This window comes from Cuculus canorus, chromosome 2 (genome assembly GCF_017976375.1).
Source record: "Cuculus canorus isolate bCucCan1 chromosome 2, bCucCan1.pri, whole genome shotgun sequence".
Classification (NCBI taxonomy): domain Eukaryota; kingdom Metazoa; phylum Chordata; class Aves; order Cuculiformes; family Cuculidae; genus Cuculus; species Cuculus canorus.
Genome location: NC_071402.1, coordinates 134704878 through 134732876, shown reverse-complemented (window position 1 = coordinate 134732876; position 27999 = coordinate 134704878). Strand labels below are relative to the sequence as shown.

The 27999-nt window shown below is 43.1% G+C and overlaps 2 protein-coding genes across 8 annotated transcripts in view; one reads left to right on the top strand and one right to left on the bottom strand.

Moving 5' to 3' along the window:
• The window catches only part of PPP1R9A (protein phosphatase 1 regulatory subunit 9A), a 141999-nt gene extending 136124 nt beyond the window's left edge, over window positions 1-5875 (top strand). For all 6 annotated transcript variants that reach the window (XM_054057171.1, XM_054057174.1, XM_054057173.1 and 3 more), the window contains 2 exons: window positions 1151-1333; window positions 2318-5875. In XM_054057171.1, coding sequence (XP_053913146.1) covers window positions 1151-1333; window positions 2318-2530 — 396 coding nt within the window. In that variant the 3' untranslated portion in view covers window positions 2531-5875. The remainder of the gene's footprint in view (window positions 1-1150; window positions 1334-2317) is intronic.
• On the bottom strand, window positions 14-27931 carry LOC104057494 (serum paraoxonase/arylesterase 2). Of its 2 annotated transcripts, none has more exons than XM_054057177.1 (10): window positions 27775-27931; window positions 23446-23516; window positions 18727-18782; window positions 18203-18368; window positions 16931-17057; window positions 15958-16158; window positions 15233-15314; window positions 14564-14692; window positions 13472-13642; window positions 14-253 (listed from the first exon to the last, which is right to left on the bottom strand). In XM_054057177.1, the coding sequence occupies exons 1-9, from the start codon at window positions 27846-27848 to the stop codon at window positions 13484-13486; spliced, it is 1065 nt and encodes a 354-aa protein (XP_053913152.1). In that variant the 5' UTR covers window positions 27849-27931; the 3' UTR covers window positions 14-253; window positions 13472-13483. The 2 variants fall into 2 exon arrangements, with proteins under 2 accessions (XP_053913152.1, XP_053913151.1); XM_054057176.1 differs by lacking the exon at window positions 14-253 and adding an exon at window positions 5885-9108.
• Window positions 27932-27999: the final 68 nt, after the last annotated feature.

The window sequence follows — 27999 nt, the reverse complement described above, 5'->3', positions numbered from 1 at the left end:
GTGAACTGTGTGACCATTGTGTGGCAATGTATTGTCACATTTGCCAATTCACATTTCTTGTTTTATGGTGTTTTGTGGCAAATCCTCTTGTTTGAGCAGAACTCACAGATGTCACTGGCTTCTCTCTTTGTCTTCCGTTCCCCTCTCCTTTCTGCTAACAGTTTTCAAGGCAGTTTTTGCAGTGTGCTGGAAGGGGGAGGAGGGTCAATGTCAGAGCAGATTCACCAGGCCAAGCATCAGCCGCACTGAGATCCTGCTGGCGACAGAAGGAAAAAGATAGTGCTTGATCCATCTTTTCCCTTTCCCTGAGAACTGCACAGCCAGAAGCTGGGAGAGCTCCCAGCATCATGTAACCCAGTGTAAAAGCTGCTCTAATGTCAGACAGCTGCTGCAGACTGTAGCAGCTGCTTTGCTGACCAGAGCTGTGACAGAGTAGCTTTTGTTTCAGGCCCTACTGGCATACCCCTGGGTGGAATAAAATGGCAGAGTGGGGACACGGGGCTGCCCCAACAGCTGACTCTCCATCTGCCCCTCCTGATGCTGTGTTTGTGCTCTCCTCCACAGCAGCACAACACGATGAGAGCAGGATCAGGACTGTGGGGTTGCTGTATGTTCCTTACCACTCCTGTGTCATTTCATAGTCTCCCATAGATAGTATCAGTCTCACTGGCTGTTTGATGTCATTACTTTGAAATTTAGAGTGGTTTTCTGAGGGTTTTTTCCCCTGAATTTCTTGTTTTATAGCTTAAAAACATCATAAAGATATGTGAATGAGCCTGGAAAGTGCAATGCAGAATTCATTGCATCCTTTAGAAACATTCTAATTAGAAGGATAAAAGTCTTGTGAGGGAGTGGGAGCATGCCTGCTTTGAATTGTGCCACCTGGCCTTTTCAGTCCCTCTGTGGGTTAAAAGGAACGCCAGTTCCTTTTTCTTCTCTTTATAGATAGAAGACTTTTTGAGTACCTTGTATCAATTCTGAGATATCTGGTTAGATATAGATGTAGTATAGCAGTGTGAAGTTATTATTGTTGTAGTGTAAAGATAGTACCGATACCTCTGCTCTGGTGCTGGTAGTTTGAACAGAAAAATGTTGTTACTACTCATCCATGTTACCCTTTTAATAATAACACAGCATTTTTTTGTCACAGATCCTTGACGATGGACAGTCTCCTAAACACAGTCAGTGTCAGAGTCGTGCTGTTCAGGAGTGGAGCGTGCAGCAGGTTTCCCACTGGTTAATGAGCCTGAACCTTGAACAGTATGTTTCCGAATTCAGTGCCCAAAACATTAATGGGGAGCATCTCCTTCAGCTGGATGGGAGTAAGCTCAAGGTAATTGACTGATGGCTTCAAGACTAACTATAGTATTTATTGTCACTTTAGGTGATCTTAAAGGAAGTAAGAATTAGGTTAGAAAGCAGTGAATCCCTGTGTGGGGAGAGGTGATAGACTAGAATAGTAAACACAGAGTATAAATCCACAGCAATGCATTAAGAGGTTCCCATACTCTCTTGCACTCAAAAGCTTCAGAAACAGAGGGCATTTGCTTTCTCATAGCTCTGGATGTATATAATGTACCCAAATTTCATGCATAAATCATATAGCAACCTGTATAAGTGGTATTTGCATGCATGTATTTCTCAGACAGCTCATTTTGCAAAACAGTGATTCAGAGAGGACAGTAAATAGAAATACATCAGAAGTAGCAACTGAAAAATGGATTACTGGGATACTGGAGGCATAAGCTGGATACCAGCTGTAGTATCTTAGCACTAAATACAGTTTCGATGTATAAAGTATGCATTGTTTCTTGTAGCGAAGACATGAGCCTACTTTTGTGAAAAATAATTGCAGGAGGGAGTTGCGGGAGGCTCAGCATATCTGAAAGTCAAACTTTGGTGCTTCCTTTCTGAATTTATTTGCTGGCATTTCACTAACTTTAGAGGGTGTAGAAGAGAGCAAGGGAACTTCTGACTAAGGCATAGCAGTGAGAATTGGGAAGTCTTGCTCTGTGTAGACTTAGATGACTTCAGGCAAATAGTTTAATCTTTCATTGGTTCATTCGATCAATGAAATCAACATAGTCAAACTGTGATTGCAATGAGATCTAATTTTTTAATATTCTAGAAGTGGAAAGCATGAAAAGTAGAAGTATAAAATGTATTACTTAAGCTGTAAGTAATATATCTGAGCTTGTCTCAGATTTGCTTATTTGTAGTGGTCTTCTAACTACAAAGAGTTGTTATTAGAATACAAAAAATATGGTGATAGATTAAAGCATATGAACTTCTTTTAATTTTATTTTCACCACCTCAGGCTCTTGGTATGACATCTTCCCAGGATAGAGCAATCATTAAAAAAAAGCTAAAGGAAATGAAGGCGTCCTTGGAGAAAGCTCGCAAAGCTCAAGAAAAAATGGAAAAGCAAAGGGAAAAGCTTCGGAAGAAGGAACAAGAGCAACTGCAAAGGAAATCGAAGAAAACAGACAAGTTTTCATCAGATGCAACAGAGGGCACTCATGAGCAGTGATAAGCAGAAGTGCTGCTGTGTTAGGAAAGTGGAGGCACTTCAAGGGAAGAGAAACTCATATTCACCCTGGTGCCCCTTCAGCTTTCTGGCATTCATTACACAAGAGTGTGTACAGAGAAATGGGGCTATGCATAGAATGACTAGGGAAAATTGTATTGTGTAGTTTTATTTTCCTGCATATCCAGTTCACGCTCGTTGTTGTTGCCATATGAAACAACCCCAGCCCCTTGGTTTGTTTTGTTGTTGTTGACAGCTAACAGATTTCATATTTGTGTGGCGGTGTTTCCTTCCAAACTTCTCTTCTCTATTGAGCTCTATGTGTTTGGTCACTTCAGTAACCAGCATGATGCTGAGGAGCATGGTCCACTGCTTCACCTCTTCTGAATAGGATGGCCAGTTAAAACAGTTGGTGGACATTTCTTCACCTGGGTAAAAGGACTTGTGCTCTACTCAATAAGACTTGACTTAACTTTCTAACTGGAAGTTCAGCTTCTTTATGGTGTTTGGATATCAGTCTACTGGAGTAAGTTTTGTCTTGTGTCAGTATTTGAAGCGACACTGCTCTGGAAACACAACTGTTCAATGACTTCTTATTATACACTGGAGATAAAGACAAGAGAGTCAATATTCTCCCTGGGTGAAAGACAGGAGGTGAAACTCTTTCTGTTAACTGTACAATAGTTAATCCAGGAAGGAGGCAAAGCCTTAAATGATTATGTGGGTTTACACAGAAATCTGAGGATAACATTTATCCTTTAGATATCTGAGCAAGGATGAATTTCTAACTAGAGCACAGCGTATAGATCTGTATAAATATCATTGTGCTCCCAGTGTGTATGCAACTTTCTTAATAGCACGCTCTGCTTTCTTTTTCATGTGTTTTGAACAGAAAACTGGGCTTATTTTGTTTTCTTTTGGGGTTTTTGTTCCAAGAAAAACACCACATCTTCAGATTCATTCTCCAGCAAGCATTGGGAGAATAAGCTTTGTGCTGTGCCGTTATGAAGCTGTTGGTGGAAAGGATTATCAAACAAGTCTGCTGAAGATTTTCAGTTTTTACAGAAGTGCACTTTATGAAGAGGAAGACGAGGGATTCTGGTTACAATTAAATTCAGTACATTGCTGTTAAGATCAATGCTGTCATGGAGGTGTCAGATACTAAATCCAAGGCTGCCGTATATTAACTATTTTGATTAATGTGTTTAAGGAATTTCCCCACCAAAACCTGAATTTTTGGGCATAGGCTGTAGAATGTTTTGATGGCTTAGCAGTGACTGTATTACATCCTTCAGAGATTTCTGTTTTCCTGGCATATGAAGCCATCAGCAAAGCCCTCTGTGTAGTTCACTATGACAGGAGCAGTGTGTAGCTTGCCCTGCATGGTGTTACTGCCTCTTAAGAGCAGTATTAACATGTATGGTATTTCTTCAAAAGAATGGACAGACAACAGGCAAATACTCACAATGAGAAACTGGAGGTATTAGCTTACTGCTTTATAGTCAAAGCTAACTATGTAGCAGCATTTATAATTGAGAAACTACACTTCCTTTTCATGCATCCTGGAAGTTGCCGTTGTCATCTTGTGATGCCAACCCATAATTAACATGTGGATGCAAATTTAGAGTCTTGAACTTCAAAATTTGCCAGCGTAAAAAATGCAAATATTGAATTCTTTTGAAGAAAGTGTTTGGTTTAGTTAGGCCTGGCTTCTTTTTTGCTCTGTACTTTATGGCATACAGATTTGCATCTGTGAAGTTCTCTGAAGCTCATATTTGAAACAATTGGGGTGCAATGTTTATAGTTCAATTACTTTTGATCCTAATAATTTCTTTGACATGTAAAATGATCCCTAAAATGATAAATTAGTTCATTTAGAAGTAATACATAACAGATCTACTTAGCTTTAGCTTTTTTTTACCTTCCAAATCCAATTTCTACAATTTTCTGTTGTATATTTTATTCAGATCTAAAAATGAAATTGCTGTAAAAGATACTTCCTGATATTTCTAAAGGCTTGCAATATTTTTCTTCAGATAGATCATCGGTAAAAAATTACTCCTGCTAATGAGAATCCCATATTGCAATGAATTTTTCCACGCGCTTTGTAGGAGAAAAATTATCCAAGTGTTTAAGAGCCTCATAAAGCTAGCATTCTGTTACTTAGGAGGTTATCAATTTATATTTGAGTAAGAAGTTATCTGGAAGAAACTGGAAAATCAATATTTTAAGGACAATGTTGATAAATGCATTCAATGATTATTTTCCTTTTAAATTATGTTTACATTGTAGTAACATTTAAGTGGTTTTAGATAGTAATCTAAGGTGGTGTCCATGTTTTATGTTCTTTGTTTTCTTAGAAAACTGAGCAGACTGCTTGGCATTGAGTTTTCATTCTTTTGCTTAGAACAGTGCCTACTTAATCTCTTTGTAAATCAGATTCTTATTTTACAGAATAACTAATGCGACTGAAGTCCTTTAAGTATTCATGGTTTTGTTATTGCTTTGCGGTAATGTGATTTTGTTATTCTCGGACTAAAAAAATGACCAAACCAACAAAAACCCAGCTTAAAAAAAAACAACCCAGTAGCTTAAATTTAAATTAATACCATAAAATGGATTTTGATCAACACATGAAATCTAAGCAAACCAAGCAATGTCAAGAGCTTCATTCCTCTTTCAGTGATAAAAGAGGTTTATTGTTTTATTGAATATGGTAACTCATTTTGGAGATGTGCAGAACTGTCACTGATAACAGCTGTAAAGACCAGTGCAGTTTGAAACTTTTGTTACTGTTCTATAAGACCTTTAAAGTTGTCTTGCATTTTTTCCACTTGTACTGCATAATGACCTATGTATGAAACGAGATATGGGTGTCTCATAATTCTTAATGAAAACGTCCTATAAACCAATGCTGAGTCAGACTAATGTGGGGGTTTGTGTAATAAGATGAAAAAAATATTCCACGCTAAATTACTGGAAAGACTTTCTCTTTTGGCTCACCCGTAAATGTAACTGTCACCTACTTTTGTTTATTGATTTGTGGAGCTAAAGCAATTTTGAGTATGCTGAGTTGCCTGGCCACCTGTAAATAGCTATGCAGGAAGCGTGGTGTTTCCACCAGCCCTGAGGCTGTGTCATCTTTATGCCTAGGTGACCACCACAAGCTGGTGAAGTTAACTTCTCCCTGGTTACGATGGTGGGCCGGTTCTATGAACGCTAGCCCTGCTTATTGCCACAGTATTGCCAGGCTGTGAATATATTGAGTCTCTGAAAGGCTGAGAAAGGAGAGTCAACCAAAAATATGGAACTCTGGAAAACAGAAAATAAAAGATACAACGCTGCAACTTACTTCAACTTACTTTAGTCCAAAAAACCCTGGTGTTTATACTGAGACTGTGGTGCCTCCTTGCTCTGTGCAAATCAGCCAAACATACTGATGTTACTTGCTTTCAGGTAGCATTTTCCCATGTGGAGGGCTGCACCTGTGTCACTTCGTATTAAAACTCCCAAATCAGTTTCAGTCTGTCCGGGCAGAGCAGGAGGTGAGGCAAGCAGCCCAACTTGTTTGTTGCAATGCACAGAGTATTGCCCTCTGCTGATTGTATTTCACCCACCACTACGAACAGGTCTGCTGGTGGTGACTGTAAGTAGAGCCTGTTCTTTGTTGTCAGTTAGAATTGCACAGTGGAACAGAAAGCCAGTAATAAAAAGCTGAACAGACTTAGGGGATGTTTTTATCTCATTTTATACAAATGCTTTTGCATTCTTCTAACTTGTAAAGTTTTTTTGCAAAGGCATCTATTTTGCTGTGACTCTGGTCTGCTGCAGGGATACCACAAGAACCGAGCTCGTACTGGAGTGACTGAGCAGTTTTCCTCGGAAGCTTGCCTGTCATCAGCTCTCACTGACATTCAGAGATACTTGACACTGAGCATCAAGTTTTTGTCATAATTCATTGCTTCCATCAAAGCCTCCTGTCCTCCTGAGCTGCTCCACCTTTACCTCACGGCTCATCTGATGGCAAGAAAGAGGTGGGAGATGATGTGTTATTTTTGAGAATGAATTGTGTTACACTTTTAAGTCAGAGAAGGAAATGCTACTCTTGTTAATAGTGTAGAATCCAGTTCCACAGTAGGAAGGAAGAGGATCATCATTTAGTTGTGTCTGGCCAGAAAGACCATTCCAAGGACCATCACAGCACTGAAAATCAAAAGGAAGGGTTTACACAGATCCAGCTATAGTTTACAGACTCTGCAGTGCAGTCTGTACTGTTTCTTGATGCTGAAATTTAGGAGAAGTTTGCAAAAATAAAGTCCTACGTTGATTTAGTGGAATGATTACGGAGAGAAAATATTGTCAAGCCTAAAGCAAAACCCCATCTTGCTCTTTTTAGGTGTGGCCCTTGCACTATCATCAGACTAAGTTTTTTAATTACACCTCTGTCATTCCATGTTATCCCTCACTTGAAAACATTGGTAAATTGATGTTGTGGCCCAAAACACTAAAAAAACAGATGTTTTAAAATAGCAGCACATAGTCAATTAAGTTCTAAATCTTTAGCAGTCAAAATGGGCAGAGCGCACAGAGCTGGTAGATGGTTTAGGTTTAGTTTTGTTAAATTAATGATTGAAAATAATTAAATCAGTCATGTTTAAGTGATTTGTGGCTTGATTGCTCTATAAATGTATATGGGTTTGTGTGTATACATACATACATGCATCTCCATAGAGATTTACACAGCGCTAGCAGCAGTCAGCACACGGCTGTCTGTGCGTTGCAGGGTGCGCAGTAGGCAGAGGGCCCTGGGACCGCCTGCAAGCTCAGAGCAGCAATGCGCTCCCCCTTGGTCTCAACAGCATGTTCACCCCTGGCTGTGCTGGTGGCTTCGCTCGATCTTTCCTTTTGTGTTTGAATTGATTTTTGCAGAGCAGAAGATTTTAAAGTTTTGTTAAACTTGTATACAGAATGGTCCTTCTGCACATTGTCCTCAGGCTGGTTTGGAGGGGACAGAAGATCGGCAGGATTGCTTTTTTTAGAGTGTCAGTATTCAAGGAAGGAAACCCTTTTTTATACTTTTGACCCTTTGATGTCTATCAGAGCACTCTCAGCAGCTCATTTTCAAGCAGGATTGTGACATCCGCGGTGGCTTACCCACTCACCATAGTGGAGCGTGGTTCATCTGCAGATTGCACAGTCCCTTTTGCTAACCTCATGTATGGATTTTACTGTGTTTATTTTGCCTGTAGAACTGGCTTTTTGAAGCTGTGATGCCTTAGTCGTGACTGAGCCTTCCGGTCCCTCGTGATAAAATGAGCTTTCTGTTACTAACTGGCAATACAAACTGTGGTACTTTTACATCAGCATTAAGTAATGACTAAAAAGATGCACGAACAGTAAGAACTGGAAGGTCTGGCAGCAGAGCCTTGAGCTGTTTCTTCAGGAAGTTTGGACTGTGTTAGGAATGAGCCATAGGGTTTCTGAAACCTGGTGTGCTGACTTGGGTGGGTTTCTTCTCCCAGAGAGGTGGGCTCGCAGCTTGAGATCATGTCCAACCTGCAGAACCTCAGAGCCTGAGCCTACTGCCGGGTTTTCAGTGGAAGCTTTGTCACCAGTGGAAGTGTGTTCAGGGCCTGGTGCAGAAACATCCAGAGGAAAGGGGAATCCCAGCGCACCAGTCATAAGGAGTAATCCCTTGGCCCATTTGGAAGTGGAGAGCGTAGAGTGAACCTCCCGCCTCTATACTTTTCCATACACATTGATTGTTGAACAACTGCTTTTGTATTTTCCAGTCACATTGCAATGGTAACTCACTGGTCACTGACAACTGTTAGACACATTGCTAGAAGACCAGGCAGCTAAAAGACTAAAATGCACTGCAGTCACTGTAAAAATTGGCTTCTTACATTGTTTCTTTTTATATGGTTGAAGAGGTGTTTGCGCTTCAGAGGTTTTTTTCTTTTTTTTTTTTTCTTTTTTTAAAGAGATCAAATGTATATGAAGTGCATGTTATCCTGAACTTTTTGTTTGTACATCTTGATGTCGGATCATCTGCATGAAAGACACGGTAGTGCCATGTCTGAGCTTGTTCTCTTGTGCTTGGTTGATATGAACTTCTCTAGATTGTTGAGTTTTCCCCAAAATAACTTTGGTTAATATTTAGTTATTGGGAGACGTCGAAACAAAACATCATGGTGGCCCTTTGTTTTCTTACAGTTTAAATACAAACAACAAAGCCTTGTGGTTTAAAGTTAATTTGTTAGTGTAAATAAATTTCTTGCCGATGAGTATTATTGTTGTTAGACAACGAATGCAATAAAATGAGAAATCCTGAATCTTTATTAGAATTTGTATTGAGTCCTCACTTTCCTGCCCATTTGTTGTTCATTCCAGAAGAAGTAATAAAGGGTGAGCACAACTGGGCAGCTGTTGTTGCACGGGTCAGACTTGGGGGGAGGTGACATGAACCCTGCCCTGCTTGTTCTCTTCTTCCTTCTGCTCAGTCCTGAAGATTATTTTAATCCCAGCTGTTGGTCAAGTTGGGATGATTCACAGGCCTCCAAGCGGATCTCATTTACAATCTATAATTATGTAAAAAGAAGTAAAAAAAACAAAAACAAATGGAGTAAGGAAAGAGAATGGCCTTTTTTTCTTGATATTCAGATGAAATGTAGCGTGCCAGTATTTTGCTGCAGGTTCACATAAAATAGGCTGATGCTGGTGAGCGATTAAAAGACCTGGATAGTTTTGGTACATAAAAACATTTTACCATTTTACACTCAAGTGTAGGTTAATTAATGGGCATTTTATACATTCACGTACAGCAGTTCTGCTGTTCATGTTTAATATGTCTTCATTGTTTATTTTTATTTATTCACCTTTAATAAGGCATTAAATAAGGGGAAAGCAGCAGGCATACTGTCCAATTTGAGTAGTCATTTCCGTGGATTTGCATCTGGTAAAATCTAGGCCAAATGCTCTGTGCTTAATCTGTCTGGCCCAGCCCGTGCTTCCCCACGGCTGAGTCGTAAAGCTTATTCTCCACTAATGTGGCCACCACTTGTGAGAGGGTAAAAGACTCCTCAATCCATAAAATTATTATCTTAATTAAAATAGGTATATTTAGAGGTTGACATGTAAAATGTCTGCTCGATGGCTTCCTATGCCTGGAAACATTTATATGTATGTACTTGTTTGTGCAAGTTGTCTCAGATAGGCAGGTGCCTGCAGTTTGGTTTCTGAAATGCCCAGAACCGCTGCATACTCTACAGCTTGGAAAAGGTGATGGATTCTGCCCTCCTCTGGGTCACAAGCCCAGATATTCCCTGTGCAGGTTACCTCGTAACGGGGAGGCCATGCTTGAGGTGCATCTTCCTCCACTGCTGCTTCTGCACAGAAGCTGCCAGTGTGTTTTATCAAGTGGTGGTTTCATGGGGGGCAGAAGCTGTAACCCAGCACTGCTTTTGCTGCAGAACATGTGCTGGCTGTCTCTGTCCTGCCCCAGCTTCAATTCCCACCTCTACCCTACAATGCTGGGGCACACTCGGGGGAGCTTGGCAACAGGCTTCCGACCCACCTTGCCTTGGCTTAAAATTCCAAATTTTACTATTATTAATAGCAGGTACTAAATCCTACCTATGATCTCTCTCCTCTCAGACCCTTTAGGAAAAGCTAAGGCCTGTCACTTGCACGTGCTCCTGGCTGCAGGCAGGCACCAGGGAACCTTCGGTATAGGAGTAGTTAAAGAGAAAGAAAAAGCCAGTGACAAGTAAACACGTTATTTTCTGAAAGGCCCCAAACTATCAAAAGAATGTAGTTGTTGTTGGAAAGTTCAATAACTTGTAGATCTACGCATTTGAAGATGTTCTAAGCTACTGGAAAATGGGAAATTAATATTTGATGGGTTACTTCTACCAATGCTGAGGAAAATGCTGGCTGTTACACTTCTGCAACCACAGTGCAAATCCAGGAGCAGTAGTGACTGGTCAGTATTTCAGCTGGGTTACTTCCACTGCTGCCAAAACCATTAACTCTTCAGAACATGGCACTTAATTTACTTGAGAAAAAATGGTGGCTCAAGGCTAATATAATAATTTTAAAATGCTAGTGCAGGACACCGATGGCTAATTATGAACAAATTAATACCCTGGCCTCTCCTTACCATGAGAGCTTCCTTCAGAGCAGTTTATTTCTGCCTGGTCTGTGGAAACAATGCCTGTTCCTCAAGGCTGAAACTGGATTTAAGTTCCCATAAGAAAGCATTGGGCTTCCCAAGGAAGCTGGAAATGTCCTGCATGTAGAGAAGTTGCTAAGGAAGGAGCAGCAAAACCAGAGTTGGCATAAATCATGTTCCCGAGTGCTTGGTGCAGTTGCCTGATGCCAAAGGCAAGTCCAGCAAAGGGATAACACAAAAGCCACCCTCTTTCAGGGCTGGCTCTGCTCTGTGGAAGGGCTGTCTGCACGCTGTGGTTAGCAAAAGACTTGAAACCATGATACAAATGAATGAGTCCCTGGTCACCAAATCCTTCACAGCAGACGGTTAACCCTTGGCAGTGCTCGAGTCCCCAGACCAACTGTGGGCATTTTGGAGAGAAGCTATGAACACAGCGTGTGTACAGAGCCACTCATGCAGGTCTGTGCCCAAGAGACAAGGTCAATTAACCACACAGTTAAAGCCTAAAGTTCAAGTCTCCCCCTCTAGCCATTGCTGCACCCCTGCAGCCTGTGCTATTTGTATTCAAAAGATCACAAATACCAGCAGCCACTATTGCTACGCTGGGATGAAAGAGTTGTCTGGCACAGCAGCAGTGGGAAGCAGCCGGCACTGGAGCCAGCATGCTGCCAGCTCAGTTCTCAACCCTTCCACAACTACTTGTGCCCAGGGAGGGGCCTCACACCACACTGTCTGCCAGCTGGAGCACGGGGGCTCGGGATGGAGCAGATGCTCACCAGCGGTAAGAGGTGATGTGGCAAGACCCACAGCCCATGCAGCAGTGCAGAGGAAGGGGGATAGCACCATCCCTCCTGTGCAGCAATGCAGCCCCAGCCACGAGCCCTGGCACCAACTCCTCACTCTAGTCCGAACTGACTCTCTTTCCTCAGAGAAGGAGCAGCAGCTCCTTTATACCAGTGGATGAAAGCCATTAGGCTTATTTGTGTTAGAACAGAAAGGCAGAGGAGCCAAGAGCTGCCAGCACGCATTTGCTGTTCAGGGCCTCTGCTCACCCAAAGCTTGGCCTGCAGTGATGATCCCTCTCAGCCAGAACCGCAAAGCGCAAAGACAGACGAAGGCTTGCAATTACTCCGGCTCCTGTCTCAGAGTTCGGGCCACTACAGAGAGGGTTATGTGCTCTATCTTCTAGTAATAAGCACTTCTGTGTTTTCAAGGTACTGAACGTTCCAGGCACTCTCCAGATCAGAGAGGACCGTGACTAGTGGTGAAGCAAATTGCGGCAGGGAACAGCAATGCCAGAATAGCAGTTAGTACCCAAGAATTGGCTTTTTTCTCCCCTAAGCTCACATTTCACGAGCTGCCTGCCTTTTTTTTTTTTCTCCACACAGTGGTGGAAGAACAGCAGTGAGGAAATGCTACTACATCAGCTCAAGGATGCAGAGCAGACAGTGACCCTGGGCAGGTCTGTCTGGCAACACCTTTCAGTCAAACTGCTGAGACGCACCAGCCGGGCAGGCACAGGCAGCACAGCAGCAACCCCAATCTCCAAGGGGAGCCGCCACCGATAACAGAGCCTTTAGCAGGATGTCAGCGTCTCTCACAAAACCAGAGTGGTGATCAGAGGTGGAAACTCAGAGGATAAATAGAGCAGCAGGAGCTGCTCTGTGAGTCAGGACATTTACGCTAATGAAAGAAGAGCTCGCGCCACAGGCAGGAAAACAAATGGTGGTTCAAACCGGGGCTTCTGCAAGGCCAGCAGAAGCACACTGTGCACACTGCGAAGTTGATTCCCAACTTCAAAGGACCTTCAATTCAGTTTATTCCAAGTGATTGCTAACTAACACCACTCTAAAAATAACAATCAATAGAAACCTACGCAGGTCTCGTAGCACTGCAAAACGTTATCAGTAACTGCTGCTGGATAAACATGAAGTGAAGCGGGTGCCTGCTGCACAGAAGCACAGCGGGAATCAGCTCCACACAGACTGGAAGTTAAACACAGATCACGTATGAACCACACTTGAAAGGAGTTGCTGTGGCAAAGCACCCAGAAATCCTCCCTTTGCTCTGACAGACAAGAGTGATTGCTAATGCACTTTTCACTGAAGGCGTGCGGGAGTTGTTCCCCACTCTTTAGGAAAAAAAAAAAGGCTTTTTATTAAACTCCCTTTGGAAGACTCATTATGAAATCACGCCGATGCCCCTCTCTTTTCTCAGTAGGATCAAGACAAATTTATGAAAAGTAACGTGAGGAAATGGCTTAAAGGGAAAAGGGAAGAAATGAAACTGAAATAATATTTATTCTCCTTCCAGTTATTTCAGAAGCACTAGGGAAAGCCAACAGGATGGTTTGGAAGAAGAACCCTTAGCACAGTCCCTGGGAAAGCCCAGGAGCTGGTGACAAGAAAACACATAAGTCTGGTAGTTAGCAATTCCCAGTTACAGTTTTTTGGGGGAGAACACAAAAAATCCAGTTGCAACACATAACTCAATGTCTGACAGTTCAGTCACTTGTAATTTGAATTTGAACTTTGAGATTACCCTTTGTACTGACACAGGGTCCTTCCCATTACACAAGTAAAGTCCAATTGCTCACTGCCAATTCCGTTTCCGTTACTATTACATAAAACTCTCATTTTGGAGAGGAAGGCTAGAATACATTTCCATGACTCTAGCTAATCTTTTTTGGAATGGTCTTGTTGTTAGCAAATCTAACAGAAATTAAGTGAGTATCTAAGGAACTAAATCCTTTCCACAGCAGCAGAGCTTACCCATGAGACGAGCTAGAGCTCACAGTAGAGAGCTCTATGGAAGACTGTGCCGATGAGCAGTTTTCTCTTGTAGATGGACGCCACCGAAGTTCCCTGCAGTACAGAGCCATCATCAGCGTACACACGTGTCACCACAGGCTCCTCTGAGAGGATGTTCTGGATGCGCAGGACCTGCCAGAGGAGTGGGGATACATCTGCTGAAATGGACACGGGTGAAAATCCTCCACGGACGGAGGGAACATCAGTATGTTAATTTAAACAAATTAGTTATGTTTATCAGCTGCTGGTAACTGCAACCAAGTGATTCCTGTGATAGGGCCACGATTTCTGCTTCAACGAAGTAGGTCCCTGAAGACTGATTTTTTTCAAGTGGCTGTGTAACACACACTCCACCTCATTAAGTAAGCAGGCAGCCATCTCCAGCACAAGGCATGTGTATGGCTTTCTAGCCTAAGAGTTACTATCTTCTTATTTTCTTGCTTTTTCCAGACAGAGTAAATAACTGCCTAATATCAGAAATCTATTGTTATTGAACATGATAATTCTGAAAGGTGTCTTATGGGAAGCTTCAGACAAGGGTGAAATCAAACAGATGCCAAGCAGCCACCTCCACTCCCAGCTGCTAGCATGCTGGTGCCACTACCTCATTGATTTCACACAGAAAGAAGAATTGCAGTGTCACCTACTGATGATCCACACTTGCACGGATAAATCATTCCAGTGTGAATGGTTTTGGTCATGCTTTGCACTCAGGCAATTATTTCCTGTTTGGCAAAGAGGTGCTGGCTCAGTAATTAACACAGTTCATCAAAATCTGATTGTGCAGCTACACAGAAAACAGTCTGAGGAGCACAGAATGACTGACCTACTGTGTGGAAATTACTCGGTTGTCTCCTAAGGATCTAAAAAGGTGTTTGTTAGTGAGCAAACTCTGTTCAGGCTTTCCACATGAGAGCAGAAGGTATAAGCTGGAGGCCAGCTTGGTCTTTGCTTTCACAAAGGCTGGCCAGGCTCTCCTCTGCATAATGAAGAGTTAAGTTATATCAGGGCACAGACTTAGCTGAAAGACCAGTGATGTTTCCCAAAAGGCACCTCAGAGGCAGGCAGATTTTCAGGATCATTGAGGAACAGCTTCATCCCATTGGGATGGCATCCTGTCCAGATGTCTCCAGTGTGTGGGTCAATAGACAAATTATCAACCAGAGTGTCCAGCTGCAGCGTCTATCCATCACAAAGGAAAATAAGGAAAAGGAGAGAAGTTAAAGCAATTGGAAGTCTTGGATACAAACTATAACACAACCAATAGACCTGTCCAAGACTCTCATCTGACATAACTTAAGACTGATTACTTTTTAAAAAATATTTTCTCCCCCCATGCTGTTTTTCTTTTCCTCAGTACGCTCCATCCCCTCCTCTGTGCCGTGAGAAATATCCTTGCTGCTCTGAGCTTCCCCCATCGGCTGCATTCACCCCCACGGTCACACTGATTACTTCAGTGCTTTGTTGACTGACCCACATCAGGTGAGGCAGCCCTTCCTCTGAGCTCCACAGCACACCTGAGGATCCCTCTCTGTTTGCTAGTGTGAGCGTGGAAGACCTGATGCTCTGTAACAGGGCACACAGCAGCTCCGCAAACCCACAGCTGCAGTCATCCAGAAAAGAACTTCACGCATGATCAGGCTGAAATCTCGCGCATTCATGAAGACTAATCTGTCCAAACTCCATATGTGCCTCTTTTTTTACAGAACAGCAGCACCTTACCTTCACGTGGCTTAAACTCCAGTTAGCATGTTTTTCCATAACATGGACATTATGATCAAGTATATCTGCGACATAGACATACCTTCAAAAGAAAGCACTCTCTTAGCAATGTGTATGAATAAGCAGACACCAAAAAGGGCCAGCTCCTCCTGTGCAAGCCCAGCTCCTCCTGTGAGGAACGCCAGCTCACAGTTCTCACACAGCAACAGACATTGCAAGCAGCCACAGGGCACTGAAAGGAAGCCAACCTGCTGAAACACTAATATAGCCAGATCTCCCATGGCGACACTGAGTCAGGCTTTGGATTAAGAGAACCACAAATATGCTTTTTTTTTAAATTTAAGATCACCTGTCTACACCACCAGGCTGGTTAATTCAGTCAGACAGACTTTAAGACTGTAGAACATTCCCTACTTGCACAAATCCTTGCAAGTAATATGCATAAATTTCTGTATTGGCTGGTGAAAATGCAGCAATCTTTGATCTTATTGCATATAAACTACCACACAAAGCAGCAAACATTGCGTCTGAAACTGAAACACATGACTTCTGCTCTAGAAAGACTTCTGTTCTACAATCCCTCTATAACTTACACTGTACAGGCAGCACCTTGCCTTACATAAGCCAATTCAGACACTTGACCACAGAAGGTACCACATGTACCAATTAGGATTTTGGGATTCTTCTGAGCGATCAAACAAAATCTAAGGCAAGGAGAAACTTACTTTCTGTCAGGTGAAATGTTAATTCCATTGGCTGAATAAAACCCAGCTGCTACTTCTTTAACTTCTTTTGGACTGTAGTAAACAACATTTGACCAAGTCAAACCCAAGAACATCTCCAAGAACATCAAGGCGAAGTCAGAGAAGTAATGGTCATTCGTAGCATAGAAGCTGTCCGGTCCCATAGCTACTATATCATTCACGCTAAAGAAAATAAAAAGAGAGGAAGAAAAATAAATAAAAAAATTAAATGAGAGGTATGAAGGAACATTTCTCGACTACCCAGAATCCCACTAGGACATGATCATCTCATAGACATAAAGGGGCTTCAGACAGACACTGAGTTATTCAGATTCTCTTCTATTTTCTTTTACATGAGCCAGGACTGTGCAGTGCTGAGACCTGAGCACCACCATAGGGCATCAGCTTAAGTTAGGGCTATCTGTCCACTAGGCTATGGGAATGTTTCTTTCTCTTTGGATTACATTCAACTGGAAGCCTGACAACTGGCAGGAGTTGTGGCAACTTCATCTACCACGCTATGATTGTCTTACAATCATTTTGCAGTAGGGCAGACCAAATTTTGTATGCAACTAAGAAAAAGAAAAAGCTAAAAGTATGTTTATTTTTACAGTGTAGCAAATTCAGAATAATAGACTACCTTAAGAATCATAACTGAGATGACCTGAGAGTGGGTGACATGAGAGGACAAATGGATGCCAAACTAATTCATTGCCATCTATCACAGAGGCACTTAAGTGCTTTAGTGATATAACTACTAAATATGTCATTTATAGAACAGACTGGAGAAACACAGGTTTTGATTACACAGATAAGAAGTAATCAATAAGAGAAAGAGGAAAACTGGTTAATAAAATATCTTGTATTAATAATAACCTAAACCCCCAGTCATCCGACTTTGGATTTTACCAAAGTAGCCTGTTCTTCGGGGGAAGACAGTTTTTGGCTCCGATACCTTATCAGAAGGTCGTGTCGAATGGTTTTCAGGTGTACAAGAGAATTGTCATCTTCTACAAATTTAAACAATTCTACTGTGCTCTTCTGATGGGGATGGTTCACAACAAAGAGGTACACGGTGTCATCTTAAAAAAAGAAATGGCAATAGCTGAATTCTCTGCAACAGTTTGTGTGGCTGAGCACCCACAGCTCTGACGTGGCCTCTAGTACAGAGTAGATGTTGGTTTTGGAGCATTTGTCTCATGACCCCTCAGAAGCAGAAGGACAAGTACCAAAGTAATGCGAGATGCCACTGCAACTGGATCCAGGTCTTCAGCTACTGTTCTCCTGAGCTCGGTCTGCAGGGAACTGTTGTGTAAACTACATTTTTGCTATTTCTACCAAGGAAGAAAGAAATCATGGCTTCATCCATGTGCCCAAGCCACTGAGTTTTGTAATGTGATGCTCTGTAGCCACAGTCAGAGGGGAAGGAGGCCTTGTAACCAGCCAGTTTGTGCTTTTTTGTTTATTTACCGCATGCCCGGAGAAAGCTGAAAGAGCATCGTCCTCCTTCTGTACTCTGTAAGACTGAAGTCCTGCCCAGTCCTTCTGGTGAGACTGCACATCAGCCACCACAGATTTCCCTAACACCTTCCCTTGAAGGGTGACTGTATGGGGATGCATGTCAAGCCACAGCAGTGGTTTTTCTTCTCTTAGGATCTGCAGACTTCTAATTGCCCTACTAAAACCCCCAGTGAAAGGACAGCAGAAAAAGAGAGGAAGGGGAGCATGAAGGCTATTTTATTGATAGTCAAACATTGCTGTAGGAGAACATGTCTTGGTAAGGAGAACATGTCTTGGCCACAGAGTACTAGGGATTTTCATAATTTACAGAGACATGATAATTTACTGTCTAGCCACAGAAGCCTCATTTCTGGTCACTGCTAGTCAGTGAAGCACGTGCCTCAAAACCTTTGACCTCAGAGTGAGACAGATGTAAATTGGTAAAATAAACTTCCTGATTTTCAGCTCCTCAAACTTTGACATGATTTCTTTCCTTCCAATACATAGGGCAGTTTTCTGTTTCAGATAGCCTCAGGTTATGTGCGAAGGTTTTTGCTTTAGCAGTGAAGATCTAGAAAATGGACCAACAAAGATAAAAATCCCAAAAACCTTTTTCTCTCCCAGCAAGTGGAAGCTATCGGAGGTACAATGCAAGCCCACAATGGAATTTCCATTTGTGGTCTTTAGGCTGCAATCTGCCACCACGTCAGGTTAAATGTCTCATTACCTCTGTCTATATAGGTGCTGATTCCATGTGGGTTAAATGATGACAGATCAAACCCTCGGCTGATTCTCAGTTCCAATGCTCTGGGATTGTCTTCATTCAAATCCATCAAAAATATTTCACCCGGTTTGTCTGGTGCAAGGCTCTTTATTCCTGGATATTTCAAGCCCTGTAAAATCAAAACATAAGGAAATCATTCCTGGAGAAAAGGTAAAGGGAAGCATCAAAGGGCTGAAAATGCTGCAGCCTTGCTCAGGCTTGCAAGCACACATCGGGATGTCCCTCTGACCAGCTCTGCTCTCCCTCATGAACCTTTACTCGCAGTGCAAGCTGTGTGGAGGCCACAAGGAGCTATGCCCGAGGCAAGGCAGTGGCACTACTACCACCCATTGCAGCCATCACCTGGGTGGGTGCTTCAGGTATGTCAGACATGCTAGAAAAAAGTCCATACTGCAGTTTTCACCCATGACTTCTGTAGCTAAGGAAGCAGGCAAGCCCCTGTACAGGGAGGGGGCGTGGGCACTTACCGAGCTGATAAAAGCCAATCCATTGGGAAGTATGTCGATGTCTTCTGAACCAGTTTCTGCAAGACAGAGATAAATGTTTTTTTTCAGACAACATTAAATGCTTCCCATGGGGAAAAAAGCTCCTTTTCAGTACAATTCCAGCTCTCATGAATTCCCCTTTCTGACATGAATGCACAAGTGATGAAATTCAGTGGAAAAGATTTCATTGAAATAAAAGCAGTAGCAGAAGGCAGCAGCATGCAAGTTGGAAAATGGTACTGGTTTACACCTATTTCTGGTAGTTTAGGGGTGCCCCCGCAGTGGCCAGGCAGTCTCCTGTCCAGTTCTGTGCGCCTTGGGGTGGTGTGGGATGAATCTCACTTAATGTTCTAGGGCAAGCAATTAGCACAGAACACAAGATTTTCAGGGCAGGCCCATACCCATCACTCAGCCCACACATCAGCATAAGGCAGCTCAAGGAATTATGCACAAGAATTCTTCTGGTTGCGCTGGGACACTTCACTAAGATGGATTCCCAAATATTTAATTAAAGTTCTCAAGTGACAGAGAACCTACTGCATCTCTAACAGCTAAGAGCTTTAACAGTTCGACCACACTTTTAACTGTTGGTAATTATTTCCAATATTGCCAGTTCCTGTAGTATTTTTCCCTGCTAGGAAAAAATAAAATAAAATAAAATAAAATAAAATAAAATAAAATCTCATTACTAAGAACACTAGAGCAATTGCAAGCTTTGATCAAGCACTCTCCACAGAGCCTTTAGTCCAATGCTGAAGCACGTTTCATCCCACATTTACAGTGCTCCCCTGAGAAGCCTCCCCTCTCTTCTCCAAATCACCAGCACAAGCAGTACTTTTCAGATGATGGCTGGATTAAATCCACTCAGGAGCAATTGCCTTAATGAAGAAACGGTTCTGAAGGTTTTCTTTAACAGAGCCACTAACACAAATGTTTCCCACCCAGCTTGTCTCATCTCTCCACACTCCACCCTACTTGGCCATAGACCACCTGTGTGCCTCTACGTGGCTCACACTATCCTTGGCACCCCAGCACCTCCTCCTGTGGAAACGCCTCCAAATTCAAGCTGTGTTTATTGTTTACCATGATATGACTCTTGTTTATCTTGGCACTAATTTAGCCAGGCTGTAATTTATCCTGGGGCTGCTGACCAGTCCTTGCAGGGAGCAAGACCCAAACTTACCTGTCTAGGCAAGTTCCTCTCTAGCTCAGCCCTGCGGAGATGTGGTGGCATGAATTCTCTAGGAGGGACAGGGGAGATGGACAGGGCCAGCTCCTCCTCAGCCTCAGCAAGCCCCTGTTCCAGCTGATTGCAGTAACGAGCAGAGCACCCCTGCATTCTGAAGAGCAGAAAGTCTGAGGATGCATTTTGTGGGGAGCCAGCCTGTTATCTCACTTCCTGGGTTTTATTTCTGAATTTTGGCTGAGCTCGGGTAGGAGGCAGACATCTGCACTGATGTGCACAAGAGCACATTTAAAACCTGCATCTTCCAATTAAAACTTCGAATTTTGGGGTTTTTTTTCAGCTTGGCTCATGCCCTGGTTTAAGCAACAAACTCTTTTCTTTGTTCCAGCTCTTGGTCTATCCAAGTCTGGGTTAATTTATAAGATGGGGTTAGCAGTGATTCCCTGGTTTCCAGGACTGCTGCAAAGATAACATAAATAAATGCTGAGAGGCTCAATTACAATGGTGACATGAGCTGGACAGACAGCTTTTACTGGCAGAGCATGTTGGTGAGTGAATAAACAGAGATATAATCATTTATCGCTACTGAATTAGTGAGGCTGCCAAGCAGGCAGACTAATTGGGAGCATAAAAGTCTCTGGTGGAAGGAGCATCACAAGAGCCCTACACCCAATTACTTCAAAAGGAAGAGCCCAACAAAGCACATTTTGGCCGCTTCTCAGCCAGATCCTGGTATGTGCGGAAGAGAGCGAGCACTGTTGGAAGAGAAGTCAAATGCTGATTCCTGCTAAGCCGGCACAGCCAGGACAGTGAGGAGGGGTTGGAGACACACAGCTGGACGCAGGGAGTCCCCTGGGCTCTCCTGTGGGACCCCTTTTTTGGAGGACTCTGGGCTGCTGTTGCAGGCACCATATGGGGCAGGAGAGTAAGGAACTGATTTATTAGGTATCAGATGCATCCACTACTTGACTTAATTGTATCACTGAGCCTAGCTTGTCTTTGGAATTATCTGAATAAGTACTGTTTAAAAAAAAATTAGATACTAAGAAAAAACATGTGTAGCCTAAAAACGTTACCTTTTTTTTCTTTAGTTTATCTTATTATGATATGTTCCGCCGATGCATCCAACAAAAAAAAAGAAAACCCACCTGTATTTCATGTCCAAAAGCAAGTGACTATTTCACCTGTATCCCCTGAATTTTTCCAGGGTGCAGTATTTCTAGCAATTTCTTGAATAGTAGCTTCTTGAACTTCAGGAATTAGTTCAGGACACACGGTTAGTTTTCTATAAACCAGTAACATGGGCATGCCTATAATCAGAAGATACTGTTTATTCTACAAGTATAGCTTTTTCTACATATCTGTGAATGACCTTTAGGGCAAGGTGCAGTTTTTTATTGGTTCGTTCAATATTTGCATCTGTGCTCACATTGCACAATATCAGAAAAGCAGAAAAGATCAAAGTCTTAAAAAAAAAAGAGAGAGACTCAGAAAGAATGAAATTGTATTGAAAGAAAAAGGTCCTCTAGAGAATTTTTCCATTTACTGTGGGTTTGCTTCCTTTACTGTGGATGCATCACATTTAACATTAATACAATAGACTGTACCAGGTGCCTGTTTTTCTGCATAGAGAATGGCTACTTTAAGATTATTTTGTTCAGAGCCGACCCAGCGTATTACCTATGCCCTACTTAAGAGGTCAGAAAGATTGTTTTAAAGATTAAAATAAAGACAGACTACTTATTCAAATTTATCATAACATTGTAAAGGAAAAAAAGCCCAGGAGGAACAAGATGTCCATGTAGAAAGGTAGCTTTACATAAAGTCTTGTACAGGAGCAACCTTACAGATCTGAGTACAGCAAAACCCCCGCTCTGAACAGTGCTACCTAGGCAGCATCTAGATGCAAGGGCTTCTTGGTCTCTCCAAGTAATGTAACCTCCCCAGCCATATTAAATGAATTTCAGAAGACATTTGCATGAACACACCAACTTTTAAGTTTGCACAAGTCCTTTGCCACTTTTATATCTGTCACACTGAACTTGAATTAATTTTGGCATTTTAATTTTTCTAAAGAGCAGCAAATGAGAGAGCAAAGGCAAGGCAAGGTGCAAAGCCCCATGTAAAGGGAATGTTATAGGAGGCGAGGAGAAGCTGAAATGAAGCTCTGTAAATTGATCTGCTGCCACTTCTGAGCACAGCCGGGTTCTCAGAATTCACCCAATCTCCATGTAAATGTCAAGCACCAAAAATGAGGTATCAATTGGAAATTAAACACCACTGTATTTGCAATTCCCAGCTCTTCTGCTTCCTCACCAGAGCAATCATGTTGCAGAAAGACTTGTAAAGATTGCAATAGTGACATGCTTAAAAGAATTACTCAGAAATTATTTTATATTAATCAGCATCAAACAAGCATTATTCAGAGTCTTGTCTGAATAAACTATAGCTCAACCTAAAAGACTTGGAAAGTTTTTTAAAAAGCAATTTCTTCTGCACATAACCTCAGGCAAAGGAACTCTGCGCACGCTCATTCATGGCATTAACCTGACTTGACAATGATGTTTGATTGCTCACACAAGAAGAAGCGAGATTCATGAAAACAACACAGTGACTCAGCAAGCTCAAAGGCAATGCTCTAGAAGTTCATCCAATTACTTTTTACAGACGCAAAATCCAGGCAAATTTGAACAGAAGGCATTTCTGAAAATACTGCGGAGGAGGAAACCCTCAATCATTAAGCCTGTATTAAGTTTAAAAATTGTAAATTGGAGGGAAGTGAGACACAAATAAGCAATCAGTTTTAAAGTAATTCATTTTATACTCCAGTTATCCCAAAGGGAGACAAAAAGCAAGAGAAACATTGCCACGTGCTAAACACATGATCCAAAGTACAAAGTCAACATTTCAGCCACTCTATTAAGCCTCTTCACAAAACAGGCTGGGATGACAAATATGACCCCTCACTCTTTGAAACCACACAGCTGAATTGTGCAACAACACTGAGCTCCTGCCCGCTGTTTGCATGGCAGTACCAGCCGGCTCCTAAATCTCCACAGAATGAGGCACTAAGGTGGGTGATCCTGGCTGGCTTTCAGCAGCCGCCTTCACCACATGCCTGTGGTCTTTTCCCAAAGCTTCCACCTTTGCGGCATGTCCTCTCTTGTAGTTGTCACCAGCTGACAGCCACCTGTAGGTGCCTGCCTGAAGAGCCAGCACACCCTCACCTAAAAGCCCCGTAATTTCCCTAGTGGCTGAGAAAAGGAGAAGCACTTGCAAGGTACTCACTTTCAAAAAAGGAACTGAAACATTAAATACCAAAGTATTATACCAAAATAGGTAGGTTTTCAGTATAATTTTCTTCCTGCAGCTTTTCCCTACCTTGGAGTCCAAGTAATAAATGAAAATCAAATTAGCACTTTGCTTCTAGGATCAGGCTTGGAAGCTGGCTTTAAGAAGCAGTTGCAAGATAAGACTGGACAGAAGCAATGCACTCAGTTCTATCCAGCACTTACCAATCCCTTTAATGAGCCGGCAGTTTGGGGGGGTTACTGGGGCTATATCCCGTGAAGCATTGAGTCTGTCCCTGCAAGAGGAAAGATGAGGGTTAACAGCATACAGACAGTTTTAAAACAGGTAAAATTCCTAGTGTAGCTTTATCTTGGTTTTATTGTCTGCCGTATCGCAGCAACAAATCAGCGATAAAATACTGAATAACCGAAACTCGGAACTGACAACAGCAATTGCTCCAAATCACACACATCTAGGACTTAAGTGATTCTCCTACACTGAATATCTTAGGAACCTGACTTTGTTCATGAGCTTCAGGAATAAGCTTTCACAACCCACCAAAGCTCAAACGACAAAATAACATCACCACACTTTCTTCAGGTTTCAGCCACCTAAATATAGGAGCACTGTACCCTTAGGACCAGCGGTTCAGATAAGGAGAGGGCGACCTTCTACCCCAGCCCACTGGCTATTTTTGATGACCAGGCCACCAGCAGTCGCACTTTCTTCATTTCTTAGTCCACATTCCGAAGTAGCAATAGCGTTATTGCAAGACAGGACTACCCACTTCCTAAGGAAAGGTAGGACCTGGTAGTACAATTTTCAGCAATTATCCTGTGTCTCCACCCAGAGCATTATCCTTCAGCAGTGCTTATTTCATTCTTGAATACCCACAAAATTCAGTCTCTGGCTCACATGTTACTGGACAAGCAGACACAGACAGGTACCTACATATGAGTTTTTATTTCTCCATCTCGTCCATTCCAAATTGTTAACAGATCTATATGAAAGGCACCTCACTAACACAACTGCTGTGTCTGACCGTGCTGGTCCACAGTGCCATAAGCAAATATGATGCATTCCTATGCAGAAGTGTCAATCTAATGTACTGGAATATTCTTTTTCTCTTTTTTTTTTCTTTTTCCCAAAAGAAAGCTTTTAAACTAACACAGTTACTCCTTCACATGCCTATCATACACATGTTAAGGCTGTACTTGCCGCAGCCACAGGAAATTCTGAATGCAAAGATCCTATAGCAAAACCCAGCTATGTTTATGTTATAGTTTTAAGCATAAACTAAACACCACTATCAGTCTGTGGAATGAAATATATGCAATACAGCTGAAGACTGTATGGCATGTCAGTCCTGTATTTTGTTTAATCACTTAATTATGATTTCTAAATCGTTTCAATACTGTATCATTGACACAGGATGTTAATAAAAGGCCAGGAAAAAAAAGAAAAAAAGGTCAGAACCAGCAGAGAACAGCAAGAGAAAGGAGCCAAATTAAACTCTCCCAAGCGCTCTCCCCCATCTCAGGGGTCCTGAGAGCAAATTACAGCAGCTCCAAGCAGCACAGCTGGGATATCAGCTCCTCCCTCAGCCCCCTGCATAGCCAAACCCACTGGGCCCCCGAGGCTGGCTTAGGGCCATCATGCCCAAAGTTTGCACTGCTGCCTGCTCAGGGCTTTCCCTTTCCTATCTGCATCAGCTTTTTCTGAGCAGACTGCAAGCCACACAGTGCTTTGGATGGCAGGAACTCAGCCAGCAGCCAGGCAGCGATGATGATATCCCGACAGCATTCCCAGGGAAACACTTCATATGCTGGAATGAGAGTAATTCAAAAGGACACTGGTCACAAGCCTGCAGGATATATAGTGTCTTTTCCAAAATGTGTCAGTTTATCTAACTCAGCCAGCCTTGGGTACTGAGCCAGATGGCCTAGATAACTAACTGGCCTTATTGAAAACACAGTGAACCTGCAAACTGTGCAGGATGCAATAAAAAACAGAGGAATTTTGCTACTTGGTGCAATCCCAGTGCCCAGCACGTTTCCCACCCAGTTCCTCTTTACAGTTTCAGTCCTGCACCTCTTGTCCCACTCCATGGACACAGATCCCAGGCATTTCCTTTCTTTCAGCAGTAACCTGCTGCATATTAAAAGATCTCTCTCTTTCAGTTTTCCTCTTCTCCAAACTAACCAGACCCTTTGTTTGTTTGTTTGCTTGTTTCCTCGCAGCACTGAAAATCACTTCCCATTTTTGTTTTGGTTCCCAATTCTCTTCAAATTGTCAGCATCTTTCTGGAAGCACGTTGCTGTTTTCAATACAGTACACAAGATAAGGATGATATCAGTACAGAGTTCTATGAAATTATAACATTGTGTATGTATGTACACATAAATTTATACTTAAACAATAACGTGTACAGATTGTTCTAAGAAAAACAGTAACACAGTATAATTCACATTCAAGTTTTACAAATCAGTTCAGACCTTTCTTCAGTGAAGAATTAGCAATTTAAGACATCAGTAGGGAAATTGGTGTAATTTCAGGTGGTAACACACAAGACTTCACTGGTTTTATGATGCACAAGCCCTACTCAACTCCATTTGGTAGCTATCAGTAGTGTAATAGGTGCATAAAAAACTGATTTAAGAAGAATTAAGTTTGTTAGAGATTTGTAATAATTCTACAAGCCTTCTCCTTTAAGCATTTTGTGGATTCCTGTGTCACAATATCTAGACACAATGTACCAAACTACAAGAAGTCTTTGCTGTATTCCTACCTCTGGGTTGTGGGGTGGATAACAGAGAGGCCTGGAGAGAGTTAACATTGCTCCCAGTTTCTCCTACCAAGGCTGTGTTAAATGACTGCGGCGTACTTTGTTATCTGAAGTTGTGTGTTACCAAACTTTGCAACCTCCTTAAGCCCATGGCTACACTGCAGCTTGCTGGAAACACAGGAAAAACCCACAGAGAACTACAGAGATGGGAGACTCTTGCTTCCACCAGGAGATTATGCTTTACCAGATTCCAAATACTGCCCTTGTTCATTCAATTTGGAGAGGACATGGGGCAATGCTTTGAAATGTCTCACCCCACTAAAGCCCAGGAGTATTTTCCAGCTCCACCATCCAACTTACGCAACTCCAGAGCAGGAGACTCCTGTTACAACCGTGGTTATAACTAAAGCTTGCAATGGATTTGATGTAACATGCAGATACGTCCTTGAGAGGTACATGCAGTATAGCCCTCCTGTAATAAGTTGCAATTACTATTTATGCAAAGATGAACTAGCTGGATGTCGTTGCTTTAAAGTCTGGCATTTGTAGTCCTTGTGGATGTCAGCAAAATTATAATGGCACAGCTGCCTTGCAACACAGTAATTCACCACCACTTTTCTGTCCTGAAACAACCAGGTTTAGTAGCTGTGAGCACAGATGCTACTGTAAAACCATTGCAAAAACATTCACACCCCACGATATGAGGTGTATGATACAGAGCACAACATGGTGGGTTATTTTACCTCACAGTGAGTAACTTCCCAACTTATGATCATAGATGCCCATGAACCTCATGTACACACAGGGGCTACTGTTGCCCAGAAGCTTTGGTAGAAAACAACACAAGGTTTTGGCAACTGGATTTCTACTTGCTCTTTCGCTGATGGACAGGAGATGAGGTAAACTCACAGGTAATCAGTTTTAGCACATCCCTGTTAACTGCAGCCTCTGGAAAAACAGAGGTATCAGCCCACCTGCCCCAGGACACCCTCTCCCTTTGGCCCCTTACTGCCAAGGGCATTCCCATTGGAGAAATGCTCTTGAAGGCAGCTTATCCCTGACTGAGGATGGGGTGAAAGCTTCTGAGTAAGCCAGTGCCTAGTTTTTCTCTGAGGAATCATAGAATCACCAGGTTGGAAAAGACCTGTTCGATCATCGAGTCCAACCATTCCTATCTGCCACTAAATCATGTCCCTAAGAACCTTGTCTACCCATCTTTTAAACACCTCCAGGGATTGTGACTCAACCACCTCCCTGGGCAGCCTCTGCCAGTGCCCAATGACCCTTTCTGTGAAAAATTTTTTCCTGATATCCAGTCCGAGCCTTCCCTGGTGGTGCTCGAGGCCATTCCCCCTTGTCCTGTCCTCTGTCACTTGGGAGAAGAGGCCAGCTCCCTCCTCTCCACAGCCTCCTTTCAGGTAGTTGTAGAGAGCAATAAGGTCTCCCCTCAGCCTCCTCTTCTCCAGCTCAACAACCCCAGTTCCCTCAGCCGCTCCTCGTACGACTTGTTCTCCAGCCTCTTCACCAGTTTCATTGCTCTTCTCTGGACACGCTCCAGAGCCTCAACATCCTTCTCGTAGCGAAGGACCCTCGATGCGGACGGGAGGAATGACGATGATGAAGATGCCCCCGAAGCGCCCCCCCCCCCCGCCCGGCTGCCCACACCCCTCTCCCCCCCGGGGTCCCCCAGTGCCCCCAGTGCCGCAGCCGCGATTCCCAGCCCCGGCAGCCCGTCCCGCCCGAGCCCCGCCGTCGCAGGGCGGCTCACCGAAAGGCCAGCAGCCGCTCCACCGCCAAGGCTGCCGCTATCCCGACAAGAGCCACCGCCAGTACCTTCCCCATGGCGGCTCCGCGCTCCTGCCCCGCCCCGAGCCCAGCGCGGCCCCGCAGCCCGTGTCCCGGGGCGGGGAGAGCAGGGGCAGCGCTGCGGGTCGCCGTGGGTGCCGCCCTCTGGTGGACGGGCAGGGAAGTACGAGTGCTGGGCAAAGGCCGG

Coding starts and splice junctions, on each gene's coding strand:
- LOC104057494 (XM_054057177.1), bottom strand. CDS start 27,848: ATGGGGAAGGTACTGGCGGTGGCTCTTGTCGGGATAGCGGCAGCCTTG. Junction 18,369..18,726: donor GATTGGCTTTTATCAGCTCG/GTAAGTGCCCAC, acceptor TTGATTTTACAG/GGCTTGAAATATCCAGGAAT. Junction 16,159..16,930: donor CGACACGACCTTCTGATAAG/GTATCGGAGCCA, acceptor TATTTTCTTTAG/CGTGAATGATATAGTAGCTA.